General features: G+C 36.1%; 1 protein-coding gene across 1 annotated transcript in view; it reads right to left on the bottom strand.

Moving 5' to 3' along the window:
• LOC121323257 (formin-like protein 2) overlaps positions 1-24,892 on the bottom strand; it is a 67,940-nt gene that overhangs the window by 21,284 nt on the left and 21,764 nt on the right. The window contains 7 exon segments of the mRNA XM_041264209.1: positions 322-398; positions 991-1,099; positions 3,952-4,104; positions 5,025-5,108; positions 6,595-6,671; positions 10,491-10,571; positions 12,200-12,283. Of these exon segments, the coding sequence (XP_041120143.1) occupies positions 322-398; positions 991-1,099; positions 3,952-4,104; positions 5,025-5,108; positions 6,595-6,671; positions 10,491-10,571; positions 12,200-12,283 (665 nt within the window).

The raw sequence follows: 24,892 nt of genomic DNA, 5'->3' as shown, positions 1-24,892 counted from the left end.
TGGCTGCAGTTGGATAAAGCAATTTGGGATAAAGCAACCTGTAGTGTAGCTGGTCTTTTTCATAGGCTTCCAAAAACCAGATAATCAAAGAATAAAGGGCACAAGAGCCTGGGAAGTCGCACAGGTCTGTTATAACAGCAGGTGATTAAAAAAAAAACAACCAGCTGTTCAGAACTGTTTCACTCACCACGTGGCTGAATATGAAATGTGTATAATTTTAAAATGTTAATAGTCTTTTCAGAGAAGCTTACTGTACATCATTTAAGGCACATTTCATTAAGCATGACACATTTTCACACACGCCAACTAACAATGACTCACCTGGGGTTCTTGTTGTTCAGACTAAGGGCGATTTCATTTACGGCATGCGGATGCGACATGACCAAATTAAAACCATACTGCAACATAAAACAATACATTTAATTATTAATTCTGACAAAATTATTGGGATTCAAATATAAACATGTTACTGTGGTACCGACACCTTTTTAAATCTTTAAAAATGAATATTCGCATTAGGTGTAAGCGTTTAACATACCAAAAATACACATTTTGCCAAGAAATTAGGTTTGCGGTCACCTTTCCCAGAGAAGTCAGCGAGTTAAGTTAATTTCATACGTCCTCAACTGGACTGCGATTCTGTTATTAGGCAGTTACAAGGATGGGATGTGGATCAAGACTGCGATCTTCAAACCAGTCCTGGATACAGGGACAAGCCCATCCTCATACAAAAAGCAGCATTGCTGGAAGATGGGTATCTACCATGATACTCAGGTACAAATATCTCATCTGCCCAATCACAGGCTCTTAGTTCAATAAAGGCTGTACGGAACGTATATGACCAGTTTCTCTAGGTAAGGTGGCCCCAATCTACAAAGCTCTACAGATGCTAAGGAATTGCAATCAGCACATTCTTTATTACGCTGTCAGAGAAAAAAAACACGTCACATGTGCTGGCTAAAAGAAAATTAGACAGTGAATTTCTCATACCTGGTAGTTCATGATGGCTCTTAAACACATGATGCACACATGAACATCATCCTTCTTGCTCACTAACCGGGAGTTCTTTAGTGTCCTTCGGCTTGGCAATGTATTACACCTGTCAATCCAAGTATTATGAAACAGTTTAATTGTCTTTTTTTTTTGCTCTCTAGTAAAAAACTTTCAGCTTTCAAAACACACCACAACCCTGACACTATTTTACTTCAAACCACAAGGAACACGCCATCTTTCAAATGCCAAAAAAAGGGGGATAAATTAGTAATCTGTCAATGCTATTTCTTTGGTAGTATATATTTTTTCACTTTTGTGAAACCAACTAAAAATAAATACTAGGGTTTTAAATATATACAGCACATTTGATTTACTAAAATTCCAACAAATCACAATTATGTCCCATCAGTAAAAAGCTGCAAGTCCAACCACACTGTGTATAACAATCCACATAGTCTTTATTTGGGCAGTGAGACAACAGGAAATGTTAGTGGGCCTGCAGGAATAATGCTGGCAGATCAGAAGAGAATAGGCCTGCCTGCCTATTCTAGAACGTAACCCTATCAAAAGGCTATTTTATTTAAACTATATACTCTTTATTGAAATAGCAACTATATTTTACTGAATGCATTCACATAAGACATGCACTTACCCACATTGTGTGTTTTAAAATGTACTTCTTAAACACTGCACTGATTTGTATAAACAAGTAGCTCAGTATTCCGTAAAATCTCTCTCTCTCTCTCAGCGCGATTTTGTTAATGAAAGTTATGCTCTAAACTCTAGAATGTTACAAGATGTTGCTGGCATCAGTACAATATTCAATACATCCAAGAAAAAAAAAAGGAACAACATTAAAGATTCCAGCACACTTCATAATCTCTGCATCCTGTCTTCCAACCACAGGCAGGTATACCTAGAATTAGTCCCAGTCAGTTACTCACACTCTGCTAATTTTTTTTGTGCAAATTAAATCATGTGTGGCTACCATTTTCAGCCAATAACAAATATGGCATTCAATTCAAACTTCCAACTGTATAAATTATCAATGGAAATCAACACAATTAAATAACAAAACTGTTTCACTGTTTAACCAGTCAGTTTTGTATGTTATGACTATTGTATGTACACACTTGAAACGAAGCATTTCAAGAATGGACTTACCAATCCTTGACCATGATATAGGTATGCACGACCTGATTAAAAAAAGACAGGCTAGAAAAGTGTTCTCTGAATGCTTGTGTGGGCGCCATGTAGTTCTCTGGGTGACTGGGCAACAGAATGATTCAAAATGACTTGTCAAGGTGTGAATATTTAACATAATTGTCTATATAAACATAATTGGAATGTAAACATACTATTGTGACCTTTGACCCTTTCTTATTGAGCAGATTTACGTTATCTTCAATAATTCAACTTCTTTTGAATCTCCTGCACCTCATATTTCTTCCATAAAACCTTTACTGGCTTCCTTCCTTTCCCCTGAACAGAAAGTGCTGTGTACTCATGCAGTATTAGATTACAGGAGACCATTAAAATGTCAATCCGAATACTTGATAACAGTGTGTGGCAGTGTTTAAAAGCACTCATATCTAATCAGCATATTTATGACAGTGTATCTGATCTGTGTATTTACTTAAAGCATGACGTTTTCTATTCTAACTATTTTGACAGTTTTAAAAAGGTAAATTGTGCTGTTATGTGTCACCATATATACGCTCCCTGTGGGTTTTCTGCACTTCCTGTGCTATTGATCATCGTGTGAGTCACAGGGATTTCTCAAGGTGTTAATGTCTTTCATGTTCTGAAATGTAAATGCACTTGAAAAGGCTTATTACCGAGTCAAAAATCATCAGTGATGGAACTGGAACACTACTTTAAAACATACTCTAGATATGAAGTTTTTTTAGATTTGAAGAATCACTTTGCTGAAAAGTTTATAGAGTTTACAGAGACCCTTAGATTGATTTGCTTTTTTTTTTTTTAATCGGACACATAAAAGGAGCATAAATCATCCTCATGCTATTAAGATGATATTGGGTACTGCATACTATCACAATACAGTGGCTTGATTCCTTGTTGATGTAAATCAGCTTAGAATTCTCTATTGACACTAACAGACAACCTTTGTTAGAGAAAGCTAGATATAGTATGCAGCAGAGCACCATCCTTAATCTTGTGGACAATGAGTGATGCTGGGCTGCACACTATCCAAGTCACAAATTAGGGGCACTGTAGGTCTATTAAGACAAGTTGAATATGTACCACAAACCACTCCTACTGTAACTGATGCGACATGACCAAATTTCTTCCTCTTTCGAAGAGGAAGAAATTAAACTGGAATCAGTCCAAGATGAAAAATCAAACTCCTAGAAATAAACTATATTTAATCTTCCGAAACCTAACATGTGGTGTACACAATCTAACCCGATATGTTATTTTGCAGAGTGCAATTCTGTACAGTTGTGTTTTTCTGTTCAGTACAGCAGTAGGTTTTTTTTTTTTTTTTTTTTTTTTAAACATTAGGTATTCCTGCTTGATCCTTGCCAAAACAATTCTCTGCTTCACACATTTTTTTGTCTTGAGTTTACAAAGAGGCTGTATGAAACATTAATAAAGAAAGTCTGTCAGAGAAAAAACCCTTATGAAATGAATTCCTTCGACTGCTATACACCGGATATAAAGCCACACTGTGTGTGTTTGTTTTTCAATGAAGTGTGTTGGCAGACCAGGGAAAGACAATTAAGGTTAAATATACATATAAAACATCCAACAACATGTTGAGCAAAACAATAGGCAGTGTCTGTTTTTTTCTGGATAAAATGACTTCAATGACTGTTTAAAGACTTGAAAAGCACATGAGCTCCAAAAAGGTTTCTGAGAGTCATGCGTACTGCAGTGTTACTGAATATATATTTAGATTGTATGAAAGAAGTTTGCCGTGTGTCAGATCCCTACCGTAATGTAGAATGCCTGCTAGACCGGGAGATGCTGCTTCCAACTGGAGAAGGGAAGTTACTTCCTCTGTGTAAATCCTCAATGGACCTGCTCCAGGGCTTGGACTTTTCCACAGAGTTCTCCACATTGTTCTCCAAACTGTCGAAATCAAGCCTGGCAGGAAACCAAAAGAAAAGATTGTCTAGCCTTCAAGGTTCCAGAGAAGTATTCAGGAAACCCAGAAGACAAAAAGGAAACAAACATACACACACTACCATTTCATAGCATACTCAGGATATTAATAGACCTGTACAGTAATCACAAATTTTCACAAAGTGATTACGTAGAAAATAGTACAAGGGAATAAAAAATACCACAGTTAATCACATACAGTCCTCAAGACTTATTATATACTTATTTTTATTTACACCCATCTGAAATCAATAAGCTGCTGTTGAAAGAGGGCAATGTATACTCTTATAAAGTTGCTCCACTTGTTTATTATTCATGTTTACACCCAAAAGAAAAAAGGAAGACACGTTTGTCTTCAGTTCTGCTAACACAAAAAATAGCCAAAAGGATGTGACCTTGCTTGAACATTGTTATTGCAACTGCAAGGGGGGAAAAATATTATTTACTTTACATTCTCCTTTTAAAATGGCCTTTTTCTGATTATACATTTTCAGTAATGCAGAATCTGAAGTGGTGCAATGGACATTTTCTTGCTGAGCAACCTTACCACTGGGAATGGTTTGAATCAGGCAACCAAACAATACACTGAAATAACCCTACACCACTTCTATACAAAAAAAAAAAAAAAAAAAAAAAACAGACTATGTATAGAGGCATAGCTAAGAACAAGTGCATGACTTCAGCTGATCAAACGTTAAAATCAAAGATTGCACTGGTTAGCAGTTTTAGAAGGGAAGTGTGATGTATCAGCAGGTGTAACAGCGTGTCTAAACTCTTTTTAGATGTGTAAATGCATTGAAAAAAAAAAATCACACATGGGAGTGATAATTAGGTCTAGAATATCATGCACAGAAGTAGATGCCTTAATAATAACCATCATCATCAATCCATTAAAAACTTACGTGACAGCGTATTGTGCAAAAGACAGATATTCCACCAGTACGTCCAAGCCTTTATTCTCTTCATTTAAGAATTCTCTAACCCATCTACATAAAATAAATTAGATGATAAAATATGAATATATACAAACATATCATTCTAAAAGGGCATGATGCCTTTTAGAATGATTGAGAAAAAAAAAATTAACTTGATACAGATTCACACTTTATAATAATGCATAAATACATAGAAATCAAAGTTTAGAAGAGAATTCTCGCACACTAATGCTCACCAAAAGTATTGCAAGTGCTACTCTAAGCTGGGATCCTTGTGGGAGTGAGGTGGCACTAAATCTTTACATTCTGATATAAAATGTGTCTGGAGATTAGACAAGCTAGTCATGGATGTAAGCTCCACTGGCAGATGCTACTGCTCTAAACTTTCAAAGCATAAGCCAATATGATCGCCACAAGAATATAGGGTCTCTATAGTAAACCACTGATATTCAAATTTCAAAGCTGATCATTATCCAATATTGAGCACATTTTAATCTGATAAGACACTAGCTCAGACCCAATCAAGTTGTTAATTATATCAATTTGCTCCTGTGAAGCATCTGTGAAGATAACACTGGCATCATTACTGCACTGTTCTTGCAAAACAATAAGCTGTGCTGGGCCAGGTTCATCATATCATAAACAGTTTTCTTAAAAGGGGGATGACAGAAACTGATAAGACAGGAATAGCGTGAGAAAATGACCATCTCTACTCCTTCTGGCAAATCAGCTTATACAGCGACTACCTAATCCTCCACACAAAGAAGCACCGAGAAACAGACACATGTCTACTCCAGTTGTGAAACGAATACTGTCAATTACTTTTAATTGATTAGCTGTGGTTCATCCAACGCCTGCTTGTTCCAGGCTTGTGGGACAAACACAGCTAGTCCATTTCTGGTCCCCGGGTCAGCAGAGAGCATGTTGCTCAGTGGGGATATGTTAACAAAAGTGGTTTCCTTTCTGCTCCACCCATCAGCAAAAAGAATAGTCTTATTTATATGCAAGGTCCCTTGTAAAATTAACCCATGTCAATATAATAACCAACCAATGTGTCGCAGTTGTATAGTGCATAACTGAAAAATTACAAAATTTGGATATTTCATTATGTCAACCAAACCAAGATGTGCTACATCTCCATTTAAACCAGCTTAAGTCATAAGCCTTACCTTACAGAGCCTCACACTGCATGGCAGTTTCATTAGCCACATTACAATATTAATAGCAATTTAATTATAACTTAGTATTTTAATGATTTTCTCACCCCACCTATGAAAGCATATTGCATGACAATGAGCTACTGAAATACTGTTTATGATATGATGAACTGCATAACACAGCTTATAACAATAAAATATGTTTAGAAATAAACTGCATTGCTGTATTCCAACAAATGTCATGCATCAAGCAAAAAATTATTATATTCCCAATAAATGACAAAGTATGTGCCTGGAGGGATTCCATTAATCCAGAATGAAAAGATCTATCCAGGAAATTCATTTCTTCTGATATCTAGATTTAGACACAGATTACTCACCCAATATGATTTGTTCTTAATGAAATTTCCAGTTCTCTTAGGACCTGTGTTGATTCTTGCACTCTTCTTCTGAATTTCTGCAAAAGGATATTTAGAAAAATACTGCCAAGTTATAAATCATTCTCCTTATGATATTACTAAGACAGTGGGGACTGCATACTACCAAAATACAATGGCTTGATTCCTTGTTAATATAAACCATCTTAGAACCATCCTTGTTAATATAAACATCTTTACACCTTTGTAAAGTTAGCATTCTACTGTATGTAACAGATCCTTAATCCTTGTTTGAAATATTTTTCAGTATCTCTGACCCAAAATGGTTGCATATGCTTTTTAGAGTTAAAGGTTGTTTGCTTTTAGACATCTAACCTATTCTTTTTTTTCAAAATCATAGTTTAAGAGAATAAACATACATATAGTATATACGGATGCAGACGTTAAGAATAAACCATGCATTTAACCAGTAACTGTGTTTCTAGTTCAAGTGTGAATTATATTAATTGCACATCAATTGTCCCATTAACAAGCCACTGTACTTCAGAGAGAATTTTAAAAGTTCTAAACCATCTGTTACACACATTAATTTGAGTAATAGATCTAAAAAAAAATAGTAAAATTGTTTGACTAGTGTGAAAACTGTATTTAAAATCACATACTGTATGTTTGCTTTGTCCTGTGCAATATTCCCAAAAATTCTAGCCCAGTTCAATTAGAAAGGTTCGATTCCCTTCTGAACTGTTCCCTTGGTAACTGAATTTAAATAAACTGTAACCAGCGATTATGCAAATCCACTAAAAAGATGAATCCTCCCTTCCATGTGTATAAATTAAATTACAGGACAGCCAGTGGTGGTAATGTTCTTGTTTGTTTTGACAGTCCGAACAATGCAAATTAGGATGTATTTATTAGTAAAGTGTGCAACAATTCTGAAATAATTACAGAACACTACACTTTTTAAGACCCTTGTGACCCCAACTATAAAGGTATTTAAAATATACGGTCAATTAACTTCCTTCTTTCCCAGTAGAAATGGCAGCTGTTTACAGAAAGAGGCCTCGAAATCAGCTTTGAGCTGCTATGATGGCTAGTAGAAGTTTTAACTCTAGATTTGGTGGTTGGGGAAAAAAAAAAAGAAAGTCAGATTGGTTGGTTACCTGGAGATTTTTTTTTAAAGCAGCCAATAAAAATGACAATTCGTAAGCAATAATATAAATTTAAAACATGGCATCATTAATATAAATTTGGATTGTCAGGAAATTATAAGTCAGCAATAAATCAACTCCAGGATAAATGAAGCCCTGCTTGTTTATTGAATCAAAAACACATTCATACTGTAATATAAATTTCATATTCATTAGCAGGAAACATTTTGCAGCAAAACGTCTGGAAAAGGACATCGTTTTGTTGCTATAGCTGCCTCACAGAACTCACAAATGAACACTATGAAATCGTAACAGCCTCCTCAGAAAAAGGACATCATGAAAACAAATTAGGATTTATTACACATCCTTCTACATTTTTTCATATTTTCTCTTTCTTTTCTGTTTTCTCACTGGTGCAAGAGCTAGTGGAATGTGTTTGCCTGCATATGTAAAAAAGGAGGCAATGGCCTAGAGCCATTTCACAGCAGTACAAAGTGGCAATTGTTTGAGCCTAAAGAAAAGGAGGTCTGAACAGGAATGCAAAACCATAACTCTTTCCCTTTCTCTCCATCTCTGTTTTTCTCTCCATACAGTGCAAAAATATCTCAGCTATTGACCTTAGCAAGGGACACAACGGCATTTGTGCTTTTGCTGCACTGGGGAAAGTACAGTTCTCACAGAAAACATGTAACTATGCATTTGCTATGACTGGGGTAAGAAAAGGGAACACTGGCAAACCGGGGAAGTATAAAAGCTGGGTTACTGCATTTGTTTATCTGCAACGTCTATTTGATGTACTGCTGTACCATTTCAAATAAAAAGTGTTAAGTGTACAGACAAACAAATATAGTGGAATGCATTCTCATAATCAACCCCTTCCAAAAATCTACTGCAGAAATAAGAGAGTATTTTCAATGTAGTAGTATTGCTGTACAAAGTACCTGCAGCACTATCCTATTTTTAGCTATCATGTACTGCGTAAACAGTACTGTCCTGCAGTTGATGGTAGTAATACTGCAAAAGTATTTGTGTAAGGGGTAGCCTATACTACAGATATGGCCACCTAATATGTTATTCATATGTATTTAGATTGGTCTTAAAACTTACCAAGCCAATACACTGCCATATGCTTAAAAGAAAGTGGAGACCCATCTGTGGAAGATGTTTCAATATTAACCTCTGAATCAAGAGAGATATCCACAGCATCTTTTGACAAGGTGAATGATCTTGTATTCACTATTAGCATGTCTGTCACATTTTCCTGTTTGGCCAGAAGCCTCCCTTTTTGGAATACTGCCTCCTGCTCCCACACATTTTCTTTTTCTAAGGGACTGTTTGTTTTTTTTAACCTGAAACTCTGAGGGATGAAAGAAACTGACCGTTACAGTATATATCACTTTTCAGTCCTGTTTTGTATCAACCAATTCTAAAGGGCAGTTCAGTTTAATTACCATAAAGCTGGAATCGAATTAGAATGTGACAACTTAATGTCTAAACAGGGGAATAGCAATTATCTATTTATGAAGCCAATACCAAAAAAAAAAAAAAAAAAGACATTGCATTTTTTGTTCTGTTTGTAAATTGATTTTTAACATGGCTACAGAGAGACCGAATATAAAGAAACACATTTATCAAGGCCTTTACTCCAAAATGCAATTTGAATATTTGATTGGAAAACTATTTATTATCACAAAACTAGTTACAAACAGCTTAGGCCCACTTCAAAATGTGTGTAACTGTATCAGTATTTGCATCAGGGAGAATATGAACATACTGTTGTACTAAATCTCAAACATGTAACACGCGTGTCTCCCCTGCTGCTATAAGTTTCTTATAATTCTTTTTATACGGTTTCTGTCCTCCACAGAATTAGAGGTTTATTTAGTTCTGTTGTCAATGCAACCTTTTAACCTGCCAAAGAGAGTTCCCGAGCAGAGTGCAGAATCCGATTGAGCAGGATACCACTCCCTGCATGTTTATAACACCAATAAATAAGTCTGCTTTCTCAAATCAGTTACATCTATTAAAAAGAGACTGACATTTTTTCATTTGACCTTTAAGTCAAATATTCAGACAATTACAGCATTTTGAATGTAGCAAACCTCTAATGCTGTAGGTGATAACAGTACCCAACCACTTGCATTTGTCGTGGCACAGTAATTACATAAAGTAGCTTTAAATTTAGGACAGTTAGGCATAGAAAGGGTTATTACACATACAACAGATTCACATTTAATTAGAATATTATTTGTGTTGCTAGCATTTGAATTCGGACTTGACTTTTGTTTTTCAAGTATAGTATAACTATACGGATTCAACTGTTCTGTTCAGTGAGCAATGCATTTGGATGAAAACACCTGGGCACAGGCGTTCCAATGGAAAGCAAAGCTAAATCGAAATGGTGCTTTAAACAGAAAATTGAACAGCATAGAGATGGAGAAATCGACAAAGCCAGGATGAAGGTTAGAACACCAATCTGCACACCCCCTTTAACCACTAAACAAGGGTTATAAATTGTACTAATATCATTTCAAACTGGTTACATGATTAAAACAGGACTCCGGACAGCATAGCTTAATTTGTACTCATTTTATCTTCGGAACACAGCCTACGTGTCACACTATTATGAGGAAACCAGTTCCAAAGGGTTAAGGGAAGGAAGAGTCCACTGCAGTCAACAAAAGAACAGGCTGCAACTTCGGAAATATATATGGAAACTACATGTGTTATCGCAAACAATGTAGGGCTTACCTTCCTGGTGACTGCTGGGTCCAGATAACCCTTCAGTTTCAGAATGTAGGTATGAGGAGGATTCTTCACTTGAAACCTCTCCTGCAAAAAGACAATTCCGAAATGTAAACTCAGTATCTAGAATAAACTCAACACATTGCATTTACTATGCGTCACCTTAATAAAATTATTTTTAATACATGACATGTGACTGTATCTGCAATTTTTTAAAAGACTGAAAAGTGATACTATTAAAATTTTTTTGTTAACAATACATATATACCCCTGATACGTCAGTATTTAAATAACAAAATAGCATGCGTACGTGTAGACATTCTGAAGACTCTGGGAGACCTAAGGAATGTCAATACTAAATGTAATGACAATTAGCAGCAGTCGTCTTACCCACATTGTGTTTAAAAATGTACACAGCACTGATTCGTGTATAAACAAGTAACTCAGTATTCCCTTTTATTTAAGAGACAGAGAGAGAGAGCAGAGAGATAGGAGAGGCTCTCCTCTCTCTCGAGCTTCATGGGTGATGGTGCTTGAGGAGGAGGCATATGACAGAGTGAAATCTTAGAAGATGGCGCACCCAGTCTCTAGTCCATGAGCTCTCTCTCTCTCTCTCTCTCTCTCATTGTGATGGTGCTTATGTTTTGAGGAGCATGACAGAGATTTTAGAAATCTTCAAATGGCCATCCCAGTCTCTAAATCCAATTTAGTCCTGAATGAAATAACATCCCTTGAGACAACAATTTACCTACCCAGGTGTGGGTATGTTTCACGGTAGGAAGTTTACCATTTTTATTAGTCAGCTAGAGGAAATGTGTTACAGATCCTTTTCATTATACATTGGGACATTTAAAACAGGCTTCATCATTGTGTGACAAAACACTTAAGACATTTCTCTCTTCCTCATCAAAACGATAAAACTACACTTTCCATCTTCGTTCAGCAGCTATAGTATAAACAGAATCAACACTCTGCATGTGCTCCACAGGGAAATTTAAATCTCAGCATGTCACCTAAACCACCTACTGCTATCATTATTTCTGTTAAACTATAAGCTGTGCCATGTGAACATGTCACTTTCAGTTCTGTCTGAGGAACATAACTTACTGGCCCTGCATCGATTGATGCTGATGCTGCAATTATGCACCCCATCAACTCCAAACTGCAATGAAGTCATAATCCTTATATACTGTGGTTATAAATTGGGCATTGACTTCCCTTTTACGGCCTGCAAAAGAACAGGGCATTTCCTGTGCAGCACTTCTATGGAATAAATAATTCTCTCAGCAGAAAAGCTAGCTTTTGTGCCTCAGGATTGACTGCAGCAATTGTTGAGTATTACTGAAACGAAGAATATATCTTCTAACCTTATTGTTCTGTTTTTTGGGGGGGGGTTTGTAAGCACCATGGCAGTTTTGCACTATTAACAAAAAAAAAAAAAAAAAAAAAATGTACCAAAACACAACATCTGAGGGGATGAGACAAAGTAAACATCTGGAAGAAATATGACTCTCTGTATATGGTCATGAAATATCACGATGACAACATTATACTATAATTGTAATGCTTGTGCTATTGTAGATTTAACCAAAACACTGGTAAAAGTAATCAGAGCAGTAGTCACAGAGCTGCCATGTTGATTGGCTGAGAGTAGGTGCAGAGAACAAATGGCACACATACTGCACAGCACAAAGGCAGAAACGTACACACTGTACCTGATCACATACGAGTTCCCATTTCTTTTCATTGTCATACTGGCGCAGTAGTCTTGCTTTGTCTGGAGGAAGGTTCATGGAATTCTGTAAAACAAACAGAAAAAAGCAAACATATATTCTATTTGTGTATGTGCAATTTGGGAATTCTCTGGGAAACATTCTCCCAAAACCTGTATTAAAAAAATAAGTCATTATATTTTGTGTGAGAATATACAGCTATGGCCAAAAGTTCAGCATCACCCTATAGATATAACTACATTTTGCTTCATAAAGTCAAATGAAACCTGCTGAATAATGTTGCATTAACATGTTATAGTTTTCCCATATATTTAACTTAAAAAACTGACCAAAATTGAAAAAAATAAAATGGACATTTTAAAATCTAACATGAAATACTGTACTACTATTATGGCTTCCAGTAGACTTTTGTAGTTTCTTTGATCACATGATGTTATTAAAATATCTAAATTATGTTCATTTAGTTATTTTATTTTTATTATGTCTTGATCCTTAAAATTCTAGGTGATGCAAAACATTTGGCCATAGCTGTAGATCTAGAGAATCATTATAGTCCTGAGCCATGCTTTTGTGATGACCCAATCAGAGGCACTGGCCAAATTTCTTTACCATCCTTTGTTCCTTAGTTCCACCCAATTGTTTGAAGCAGAATTAATCAATATGCTGCACTTGAGCAGTGTAAAGCTACAGTATCTTCAGTAAACAATTCCACAGAACTACTGTAATTCTAACTTAACCACATGGATTCTGAACTCTGCAGAAGAACAGGAATGGATTATCTGAGCTAGAGTACACAAAGTAATTTACGTTGTTTTCTTTTTTTTAAATAAGTTATTACAGAATAGCACTGTACACACTTTAATTAAACTGAAGTTTTCCCTGTGTTATACTCGAATATGGTATTTATTCCTGTTTTCATTCAAGCCTTGTTAGGAATGAAGCTTTGTCCACATTATGAACAATATTAAGTGAATTCACTTGATGTATCATAGAGAATGTAGAGGCTGAATTCACTTGAACAACATCAAGTGAATTCAGCCTCTGCATTCTCTATGATCCATCAATATTGCTGAGGCAATGAGTGTGTTATTCTCTCAGTGAAAACAAAAGATCATGGTTGACTGATTTAAAGATGGCCTATTGTAGTACGAATCATGAATGCAATTGTTGCCTATCCAGTCATCTACACACAAACTGCAACCAGCCAATGGACGTGAGGAGCAGTCTACACTGGATAGGCTTTTCAAGAGAAAGGGCATGTAATCACTGTACTCTGCATGTAAATGTACATTCTTTCCTTTTTCATTTCTTTTAAATATACCTGTTGCATGGCGATTACCCTGCATTGGGGGAAAATAGTGTTGGTGTAATTTTTATGTGGAAAAAGGGTTGTTTTGTGTGGTTTTTGGAGTTGTTATGTTTGATCAAATGATTGTTTACAGACTGCACTGCAACACGTACTTGTGAAGGCAATGCCCAGCCAAGGCCGTATGAAGAAGCAGGAGTCATGATACAGAAAGATGCCAAACCCTATTATAGTGAAAACCCTGATATAACAAACATTTCTCCAGGTCCCATGGGGGTTCATTATGGTGAAGTTATCCTGTATATCTGTCCATTTAATTGGGAATGTGTGTTAAAAATATATTCTGTTATAATAAACATATGAGCTTAAATCTATTGTGGTTTCTTATAAAATGGTGGATACAGTAGACTACATTATTTATTTATTTATTTTTAAAAAGGACCTGCACTATACTGTGTACTTCTTAAAAAAACACTTTCAACCTCTACTACTGCCGTGAGAGACCTACTCAGGTGTTGCAGCGATTTATTGGAGCATATTACTGGTACTGCAATATTTGGTTGTGAAGTCTTGACGACTCGGTGCTTCCATGCAGAACTCCTGTAAATTGTCATTCAAGAGGCTGTGTAGGTCACCACTATTGTGGATGAGAAATCTTCTTAAAAGGCTTTGCTGCTTAATCATGTTTTATTATCTACTCACATTGACACAGATGAGCTACAACGACCATTCATTCTTCAAAGTACTGATTCCCTCTCAATAATATGGCAGGTAAAGCTGTCTAGCGCTTTAACCTCTGTATGTTTAGCAGAGCATCTGCTTGTGAATACAGATCTTGGAGAATCAAATGCTTACACTATGACTTTCGGTTCAACTTCCACATAAGACAACAAATAAAATAAACAAATAAAATCTCTTTTACGATTGCTACACATATTTCATATTCTCCACTTGGCTTATTTAAAAGAACATCTGCTTCATATAACCTTTTAACTGGAAAAGACTGTAGTATAAACCCTTAAGTATACTCCACCCTTAAGTACCTTAGTGGGGATGGGAACAATTAATTAGTGTCCCGTCCTCCATCACGTCCCATTTTGTAGATTCTGTCAGTAGTTTTCCATAAACACCAACAATATTTTGCTATTAAGCAAGCTAAAAATAATGTTAAAACACAAACAGCTGCAGTAGCTTTACCACAGTGTTCCTGTATTAGCTTCTAACCTGTTTTTACCTGTAGTACTTTAGTGTACTGTACCTACTTAGTGAGAAAGTCGAGAGTCAAAAACAACACTGTAGATAAACCTAAACACAGCAGTTGGCATAAAGTTTCTATTGGAGAACAAGTTTCCTAGCAATACTTCATGAATGGCCAGTTGTAAATATGTAACCTGTGCAATAGAAATGCTTTACTCCCAGAGAAATCAGATACATAGATTTACTGTAAACACATTATCCAGTAACACTTTGTAGCTGCATAATTGGTCGTGTAAAATGTATTATTAATAAAGCATTTGAAATGCAATGTATTAACATTTGCTTCATATTGTAAATATTTAACAAATCAACTGCTAACAAAAAATGTTGTTACTTTATATGCACAGGTTCTCAAACTGTTTTCATTGGGGGACCACTTTTTAAAAACAGTTTTGAATATGGGACCCCAGACAGTTTAATGTTTACTATGTACTGCATTGTCCGTAGGGTATGAAGCCCTGCCCCTCACACAGCACAACAAAGACCACGTTTTATCATTTTCTGAGGGCCTCCTGGGCAAACTATGCAGACCCCAGTTTAAAAACAACTGACAATGCAGCATATTTGTTTTTCAGTCCTGTCCTACATAAATGCACTTTATAGTAGACTGAGTAGTATAAGAGTTCTTCAACATGTGTAATCTACTGTACAGTAGGTAACTATAAAAACACAAGATAAGTAGCCAGGAGTCATATAAGGTGTGTAAATGCAAGATTAACCAATTAAGTGGGTTCAAACATCAGTTTAGTGAGGACACTGGAAAGCAGTTTCAGATAAAGACGTTGCAGGTTTGACAGTAGTTACTACAGAACTATCTAACTATTACACACAGTACACTATTTCAAATGATCTTCATTTAATGGTAACTTTTTGGAATGTACAGTGATAGCACTTCAGTATTACAGTACAGTATTGAAATTTACCAGTCATTCAACAACAACTTGTGCAGTGAGGTATCTACTGTACAGCATAATGTCAGAACAAAATAGGGGATACACTGTAGTAATGTCTCCACTAAGCTAAACACTTGAAATTAAAGTTCAGGGCTGATTCAGCACAGAGTCTTGATTAGACCTCGTGATCTTTACAATGCACACCCACTGTTCTTTCAGAAGATTGCATTAGCACTGAAAACAACTTCAGAACAGACTCTGCTGACATGGGATGTTTTTGGCCAGATACATTGAACCAGCCTCCTCAGTGACCAGGATAACAAACAAAGGCTGTACAAACACCCCCTCCAACTGGTTTTATTGTACTGCATAGAAAGTAGTTTGATAACAACTTTGGCACTTTAAAAAGGTGTCAGTAAATTCTGTATGAAGTAACATGTTATATATTACCTTATGTTCTACCTTAAGTACAGGTTTCAATTAATTAAACTAAAGGCAGGTGATACTGTGCATTTAATTTGTTAAATTCTTAACATATCACAATGACAGTGTCTTTTAGCTCCTAGACATAAGGTCACATTCCCAGACAAGGTTAAAGGAAAATGTCCTTTCAAAAACTACAAAGTGGAATCACAGTTCATACTACAGAATATCAATCATTAGTGTCGCTAATCTCAGGGCATTCCTAAATTACATTCCTGATTCTGTATACTTGAACACAGAATGAAAGACTAGGACATCCCAGGTCAGTATTGCTGCATTTATTTTGAGTTTTGAGTCTCGTCATATATAGGCATTGACCATAACCAAGAAAAGTCACAATGGTGCACAATATTCAAATTTCACACGTGGATATTTTTGGCAAAATGGCATGATTCACAATTTCCAAATATACAGTACATAATATCATAACATAGCATCATGTCTGCAGACCCCCGGAAAGCATGACAATGGAGAAGACCATTTCATTGGTTTTTTCATAAATATATTCGTTTCCTTTACTGTCAGTTTAGCTAAAGTATGAACACTTCTACAACACTTTAGAATATGCTGAAGTAATAAATACATAAATCATTTAACAACACTGTGGTACCAGTACCTACTGTATTATCTAGAATGTTGTGGAAAATATCCTAAAAATTATCTTAACTTCTTTTTCCATTCCAAACAAGGGAGTCATTGTGATTTCTTTCTTTAATAAATAATTTATTCACCAGTAATTAAAAGGGCATTCAATTAGAGTGTATTTCTTTCCATATGGAATACCCTTTCCATTACAGCAAGCAAGATTCCAAATTGAAACCAACACACGGTGCCAATTTCAATAAAGAAATGTGGTAAGATTTAGACCAGCAGAGGGTAGTGATAATTACACGATCGCAAGAGAGGATTTTTATATGGCTTGTTAACCTACCACCTACTGAACAACTGTAAATGTGTTAAACAGAAAAACAGCAAATCCAGCTTTTGCGTGAAGCACTAGGGCACTCTTTTCAGGATTTAGTTAACTAATAAAAAATACTATAATTCTGATTAGGAAGATTGATGTCTTAGTAAATTAAGGACTAGGAGTAATGGAAATGGAATGAACAGAATTAAAACTTTTCTTGAACTGATAATGCAAACTGTTGGCAGGCACACGTTTTAATTCAGTAACTTGCTAAGTGGAGTGGACAGTTCTGTTCATTCTACAGTACCAACAGTTTATGAAGTACCCACAGTAATTCTGACACCAAATTGTACAGGCCTACCCATCCAGTAACCTCCTTGCTTTATCCTGCCCTTAATCAAATAGCAATGCACCAGTATGTACACAATATACAAAAATCTAAAACACAAACTAGCAACAACAAAAAAAAAAAAACGTTTGGGCCACAACAAAAATGTATTATTCATTTATCAAAATGAAAATGTAAAAGGAGAAATAAATACTAAAAAGTTAAGTTTCTTATAAACTCAGCCAAGGAATATAGCTCACCATATTTCGATGAAATAACCTGCTCCCATCTGATATATTAGAAAAATAAAAGGTGAGGGTGAGTGACTGCATATAAATGCAGCAAATATTAATACAGAGCCAATGTTGCCTTCCAGCTGTCCGTGACAACACCCACAGCTGGGACCTGCACTGCACTAACACACAGACTAAAGACATCATTTAGTTTAAATAAAATCAAGTTTAAACAATGAAAATATTAACTTAAACCCTACGTGTGTATGATATCTCCACTGGGAAAAGAGGGAGCCCCAACCTGTTTCTGCCTGAATACCAGGAATGAGTCACCAGGAACTGGCATTAACAGCTTGGCACAGATGCTCTATTCACAGTCTCCCTGGGTGTCAAGAGGATAAGCAGTGCGTGCTACTTTAATAGTAGATTCTTTTTCATTAACTAGCACATATGTTTTTCTGCAAAGCAATATGAAGTTGCCCACTGTTTAATAGTTCTTTGCTACTGTGATGTTACTTGGTGTGTGGGAGCCTCCTCTTAAAAGCTTTTCAAGGTACCAAAAAAGTGTGAAAAAGAAACAGGTTGGCATAATGGAATGTATTGTTAGTCCAAATTCCAATAACTGGTCATTGGGATATGTAATCAGGCTCCAATGAAGACTTGAAGAAAAAAATGAAGAAACAGAAGAAAAAAAAAACAACCACTTTGAATATAATGTAAATTCAAGGTTTTACAAACATAGTGTTTATTTACAACAGACCTAAAGTGTGTCTCAGTACAAATGCATAATGTTGTGTTTGTTTTTCATGTGGTTATAGTCCTACTGTACTCTGAAAATTGCCTGAAAAAATCACAAGAGACTGCCTGTTCATTTGCAAGCCTTATTTCCTGGATGTTAAAGAAGGAATTTCCCCTTTACTGGATTAGACTGCAGGTGGTGTGCTGGTTTCTATCCATTTAAACTTCCCAGATTTATTTAGTTATTCCTTCTGGGAACTTTATCAGATTAAAATGTATTCTTTAAAACCAAAAAAAAAACAAAAAAAAAAAAAGGTTGGCTAATGGCAACATATAAACTCTGCTCATTTTATTCCACTGCCTTGCTTGAAAAAAAATATTTATTTCAAGCGTAACGTATAAAATAATTCATTCATGCTGTGTTCAAACTTTTTATTAAAAAAACTAAAATATCAGGCCTTTTATATTTAAAGAAGTTATATTTCAGTACTGTAACAATATTTTTTAAATGCAACAAGACCATTACAAAAACAAACAAGAAAGGAATAAGTAGAAATATGCCTTTACAAATTATTTTTCTTCAACAGGAATATTCTGTATGTTGGATCAGGAGGTTGAGTGGTTGACTGATATGTGTGGAGTGCTACAGTACTGTTGATAGTACTTCAAATCTAAAACAGGTCAGTGCTCCCATTTGAAAAGAGTTCCTGAACACGATTGCTAATACATAAACATATATATATATTATATAATATATATATAAAAACAATATATTTTTTTTTTTTTTTTTCCAACATGTTTTAATTAAAATCAAGCATCAGTCAAGGGGTTCAAATACTGACAGAAATACACGATTACGCTGAATTGGGGATAATGAGGATTCTCATTTATAATTAGAATCTGGAATCCCTTAGGTAAAATAAAATGGCTACATCTCAAAGGAACCAATGAATAATTTGGATAAACTGTTGACTGTGAGGAAGTGATGGGTGATTACAGGAGAGGCAAGGAACAGAATGACAATGAGACACAACCAAAAGGTCTCCCCTTGTTTATTTCAAATTTGACAGGCGGAATGAAATCTTCACCAGCTTTGCCACTGCATTACTAGCTAACAAAATAGTTCCACAAAATATCCACTCTGCTCATCTACCGGTATATACTGAACAGATCTCAAACGTGCAGTTTTGAAAGAAACACGTAGCAATCATGTATTTTCATTTCAAAACTAGATATCTGGTTCAAGAAAACTGGTTCACAGGCCACGCTTTTAGATCGTCTTGTACTGTACTTCCTGGGTTATTTCACCTGGAGAGTGAAACTGTCCCCACCACTTCACTGGCTTCTTTCCTGCCAATAACCAATCATTTTCTTTCTACATTGACAGACATGTTTTCAGCCAGTAATATGCTTTGACCTAGAAGATATTGCCGAGGTGAGATGGTCCAGTGAGTCCAACAGCAAATAGATGACCTAGGAATAAGGCATAGAAACTAAAAGCTTTCTTTAACCTAAAGTAGTAGCAGAAATCATGTCTTAAAATTAAAATACATGTGTGCGATAACAGGTTTATAGTATTATAAAACTGCACATACCACCTATGTAGCTAATGGAAGTAAAAGCATCCCGTCACCAGTTTGTACAGAACTAAAAATAATACATTAAAAAGGAATCTAACTACAGTACCTCTTAACACGATACGTGCCAGGTCATGGCCAACACATGGTAGTGTAGCATATATTTCCCTTTTAATGGGGCTTACCTTCCACACACCTGTCATGCTCAATAACTGGACGGAATCAATGAATGCCAGCAATCTTTAGCTTTGGAGTTGACCCAGGGTGCATCAGTCCATTTGCATCAGTCAAATTGACATGTATGCTGCCGAATTACAGACCTTAATCAAATTAGCAGCAAAACATTATCAAGAAAAACAGTGCTCGGACACCACATCTAAATTGGGGGGAAAAAAATAATTTTTGGGGGAAAAATGGTGTTGTCGCAAAAACGCATTACTTCAATATGACATCACCATGAGAAAATCTCCCCTAAAAACTCTACTGGAAGGCTAGGCATACTGTAGAGAAGAAGAAACTAAATCCACATTATGCTACACTGGCAAAGCAAGGTTAGAAACTTCAGAACTACAGGGATTATTTTAAGTAAGCAAGTATATTTTCCATGTCTCCACAGAATACTGAACAATGAAAGTGTACTGTATCCATAATGTAAATGCGGATTACAACTGTACATTTTATTAAAACTGTATGAGCCAGTTTGTGCTATTTTAAGCAAGCATTCCATGTATGGTGGACCCACCTCCTACACTGTGTTTCTCTCAGCCTACCTAGACTGATAATTCCCAAGAGAATTCCACTACCTCCACCCACCACCAGTGGCCCACAATAACTTTGGCTATATGTAACTATGCCTTACCCCCACCCTGAATAATATACGACTCACAGTAATCTGGCACAAACTGCAAAAACACAGTTGCGCTATTGTTTTTTTTTTTTTTAAAGGCTGGAAAATGTCAATCCTCTGCCCAGCTGTTAAAGAACCTTCTCGGCCGAAGTTGCCTGTTTGCAGAGGCTTCTTTCCCAGATTACTGGTTTCCTTCTTAGTCTTTGTTTCCCTAAACAAAAAAATAAAAATAAAGGCTTTCTTTGCAGCTAGTAGTTAGAGAAACTGAACTTTTAAAACACAGAGAAAAGGGCCAATAAAAAAAGCGAGATAGCGTGTTCAGTGGCTACTTCTAATCATGTTGAGTTTATTTATCGAGGAGGCAAGCAGAGTACCAGTGAAAATGCATGATTAGAAGATTTACCGAACCATTCATCATAAACAAATTGTGTATTGGGTAGGGAGTTCTTTTAAAAGCGTAATAATAATGAAGAGTTACATACACGGAATACATGTATACTATAGCTAACAACTACAAACACAAATGGCACTTCAAACGGATTTATTTATAGCCTACAATCGTACATACTAAAATACAGACAAACGCAGATGTCAACATAAGAAAATAAATTCCAACCAATATGGCTTACGGTATTTTTATTTTATTTTTTTATAACAAAAAGATTGAAAAATGCATACAATGGCATCATGCAAATAAAATTGTCAGATTTTGCATCTTTTAAAGACTTTTGATAAATTACTGTTTATGTATTCCTTGGGCAATCAGTTATGGCTTACATTTCATTTAGCCTGTCAAGATTCATTTTTAACACCAACAACTGACTGACAGCCAATAGAAGTACAATAATAACCAAACTGTATAGTATACATCACACTGTTCCTGTTTGCAACAAAAACACACCTCCACTGTCAGCCTTGAATCCGTTCTAAACATTAAAAGAAACCATTTCAAATCATTTTCCATTTACAAAGGAGACAAAGACATTTACAGAGAAGTAATTGGGTATTACAAGCTAGTTTGGCAAATACCAAAGTTTACTGCATTTTTGTTCCAATGACAACAAGTGATGCGGCAAGGCATTTTCAGGGCACAAAATAACTGACATCACCGGCAGCAATTGCTTCAAAGCCTCTCAAATAAATAAAAAATAAATACTGCAAAAGTTGCCTGTAAGCCCACCCATCACTGTCGCCAGTGTCTCTCAGCACCAGCACATCTGATCTACAACCCATTCACAAACTTGCTCAGCGTCAGCTGGCCCGTTCTGTCACAATTCAATTTCATTCTGTCTTATCTCATCCTAAGAGAAAATGACTCATTATCATAATGTTTTACGGTTTCCATTCTTTTTACTGTGCACCTCCCACGAGAAAAACGTACTGTATCATTGGTTAATGACAGGCAAACAGAGGGAGGGACGCTGTTAGACTAAGCCCAATATGACTGAGCTGTGATTTTTCCATCTGTGAGCCCCATTGCCAACTCAAAAATGTTTAAAAAGAAAGTAGTAAGATGAGCTGTCTAAAGCGGCATCGAAGTGTTCTAGGATGTACCTAATGTTCTTTTTAACTAGTAAAACGTGTGCTTTCACGAAAGCAGGGGCAGCGCCATGCTTGGGCCTGAGCTCACCCATTTTGCTCATGGGCCCACCCAGTTATGGAGTGATTGACAATTAAAAACATTTCATACCAACCCGTATAAGTCTGTAATTCGCTGCTGTGAGTCTAGCTCATCCTCGTGGTTCAACAATATATATCCTTCCCACCCAACTCAGTACCATTGTCATGGTTATGTAAAAAAGATTGGCGATTGGACGGCTGAGATATCTTCGATAGTATCGAATTCAAGCGCGTCGGCTGCAAACATACAGGAACTTTTTTTTTCATTGCAAGGCAAGCAAGCAATGAAAGAGTTATTTATACTGTATAAATGGGTAATTGTATGTACAAAATAATGTGATATTTTGTAACAATTGTAAGTCACCCTGGATAAGGGTGTCTGCTAAGAAATATAATACAGAACATTTAGCCAACTTTGCAGTAAACCAGAGATATATTTGTGTCTTCCGCATTAGCTATGTCCCGACACATTTTGTAAAAAGAAAACAAACCGACGATCAACATGCCTCTATTCATGTTTTGTTTTTGTTCCCATATAACTGACACTTTTCTAAAGCTCAAAGGGAAATATTAACGTTCACTTTTAGTCACTGTATGACAGCTTTTTAAATTTAAGCTCACTTTGGGAAGTCGAACACACATTTTCTTTACGTGTGGTAGTGACTTGTAGCTCGTTAACTATAAAGAACTTGTGCTGCTATGCCTGTTGGTGGTAAATCGGATGTCCGACTGTCAAAATGTTGACAGTCTGAGAATACGGTGCTATTTCTGACTGTACAGAGTGTCCTCAGTATTGCTAATTACATCATTACATTTACGTCATTAAGTCATCTATGGCCCATCCATGAAAATTTGGGGCCCAGCCAGGAATTAAATCCTGCTGCCGCCACTGCACGAAAGGGGTTAGAATCTATGCCCAAAAACAGAACACGTTTTTTCAGCTGAATTGAGTGTCCAACAATGCATCATAACAAAACAGCAAATCCTTCACAACTGTGAAACTATATAAAGCCTCTCAAATGTAAACATCTAACATTATGTCCATCCAGCTGTTCATCATTGCGATGCAGATCACTCTCCACTGCCTCATGAAGTTTCTATTTCTATTTTTTCTTTTCTTTTTTTTTTTTTTTTTTTTTTAAAAGCCACATTGTTTGTACAGGTTACAGCGATCAGCAAACTACAGTTGCTGAACTTCAGCCATGGGTAAATCTTTTTATACCATTTTTTTTTTTTTTTTTTTTTTTTACAATGGAAAAGTGACCTATATTTTATTTCTGTAACAATTTGTGTGAATCACTCAGAAAACATTGACTTGTGTTTGTTTCCAATTCAAATTTCATCAACATAATAGGCTCTCTTTCTTTTTTGTTACTTTGAGTATGAAATCACCTTGGTGCTATTGGGCTGGATTTATGTTTGGTCTTTTTGCCCCCTAGAACTGCCTTGGTGCCACTAAATCTTCACGCCTAATGAACGCAACACTGCCTTGCCCTTCATGACCTTAACTTCATGCCCTGCATTTCCTTTTTTATTACCAAAATATGACACAGAATTTTAGGAAATCATTTTAAAATTTTAACCTTAACATACTGATCGATTAGTCATCAGATCTAAGCTCAATTAAATCAAACCTGTTTGCTAGCGATATGAAATTGTATTGAAAGACAAATCACAAGTAATCACTTTTATCTGCAACATGGTTTCTTTGTAGGATGATAAACTCCTGGTCTCCATGCTGCTTGGTCACAAGGGAACAAACTGATCTTTTACCCAGAGATCACTGATGTAATCTTTTTTCAGCACCAAAGCCCATGTCACTTCCTCCATAAAAGAACACGTCATAACCAGGCTTGCTACTATTCCATTTTTATTTTTTTGCCCAATCGCAGATTAATAAAGTTTATTTTAGAAATAATTTCGTTTTTTTTTTCCCAATCTATTTTTCAATCTGGCAGGGGGGGGATGTGGTAACCCCAAACACTCTCGCCACCCTAGGGTGGGACCTACAGAGTGAGATTTTTACAGAGTGTTGGAGATTGCAGAGATGGAGTGTAGGTAGAACCGCTGATTGCATTGATGGAGGGTAGGTAGAACTGCTGTGAAACAGATTGTTGAGGTATGATAATAAATGTAGACAGACAGAAAGGTGACAACTTCTTTCCATCTGTATGGACCTGAAAATTGAAGGTTTCCCTTCCCTTTTTTATTTTTGACCAAGTAAGGTTTGTACTTGTTCAGCTAGCCCTAGCTCTTCAGTAGTTGCCTTTCAGTCTTCAGGCAGCTACAAATCAACTGCAAAAAGATTGTGGGAAAACATCATCGTACTATTTTGGACAGCAGATCACGGCTCCACTGTAGGTCCTACAGATCTACTGGAAACTATTAGTCTCCTGGGAGGACTGCCTTGATGACAGTGGTGTCCCACTTTCCTAAGTGTTCTAGAGTCACTGATGCCTAAAAGGCAACTGCTTGTTAAGAATCCC

Source organism: Polyodon spathula, chromosome 11 (genome assembly GCF_017654505.1).
Source record: "Polyodon spathula isolate WHYD16114869_AA chromosome 11, ASM1765450v1, whole genome shotgun sequence".
Taxonomy (NCBI): domain Eukaryota; kingdom Metazoa; phylum Chordata; class Actinopteri; order Acipenseriformes; family Polyodontidae; genus Polyodon; species Polyodon spathula.
Note: the sequence above shows the minus strand (reverse complement) of the source record. Positions and strands in the feature narration are given on the sequence as shown.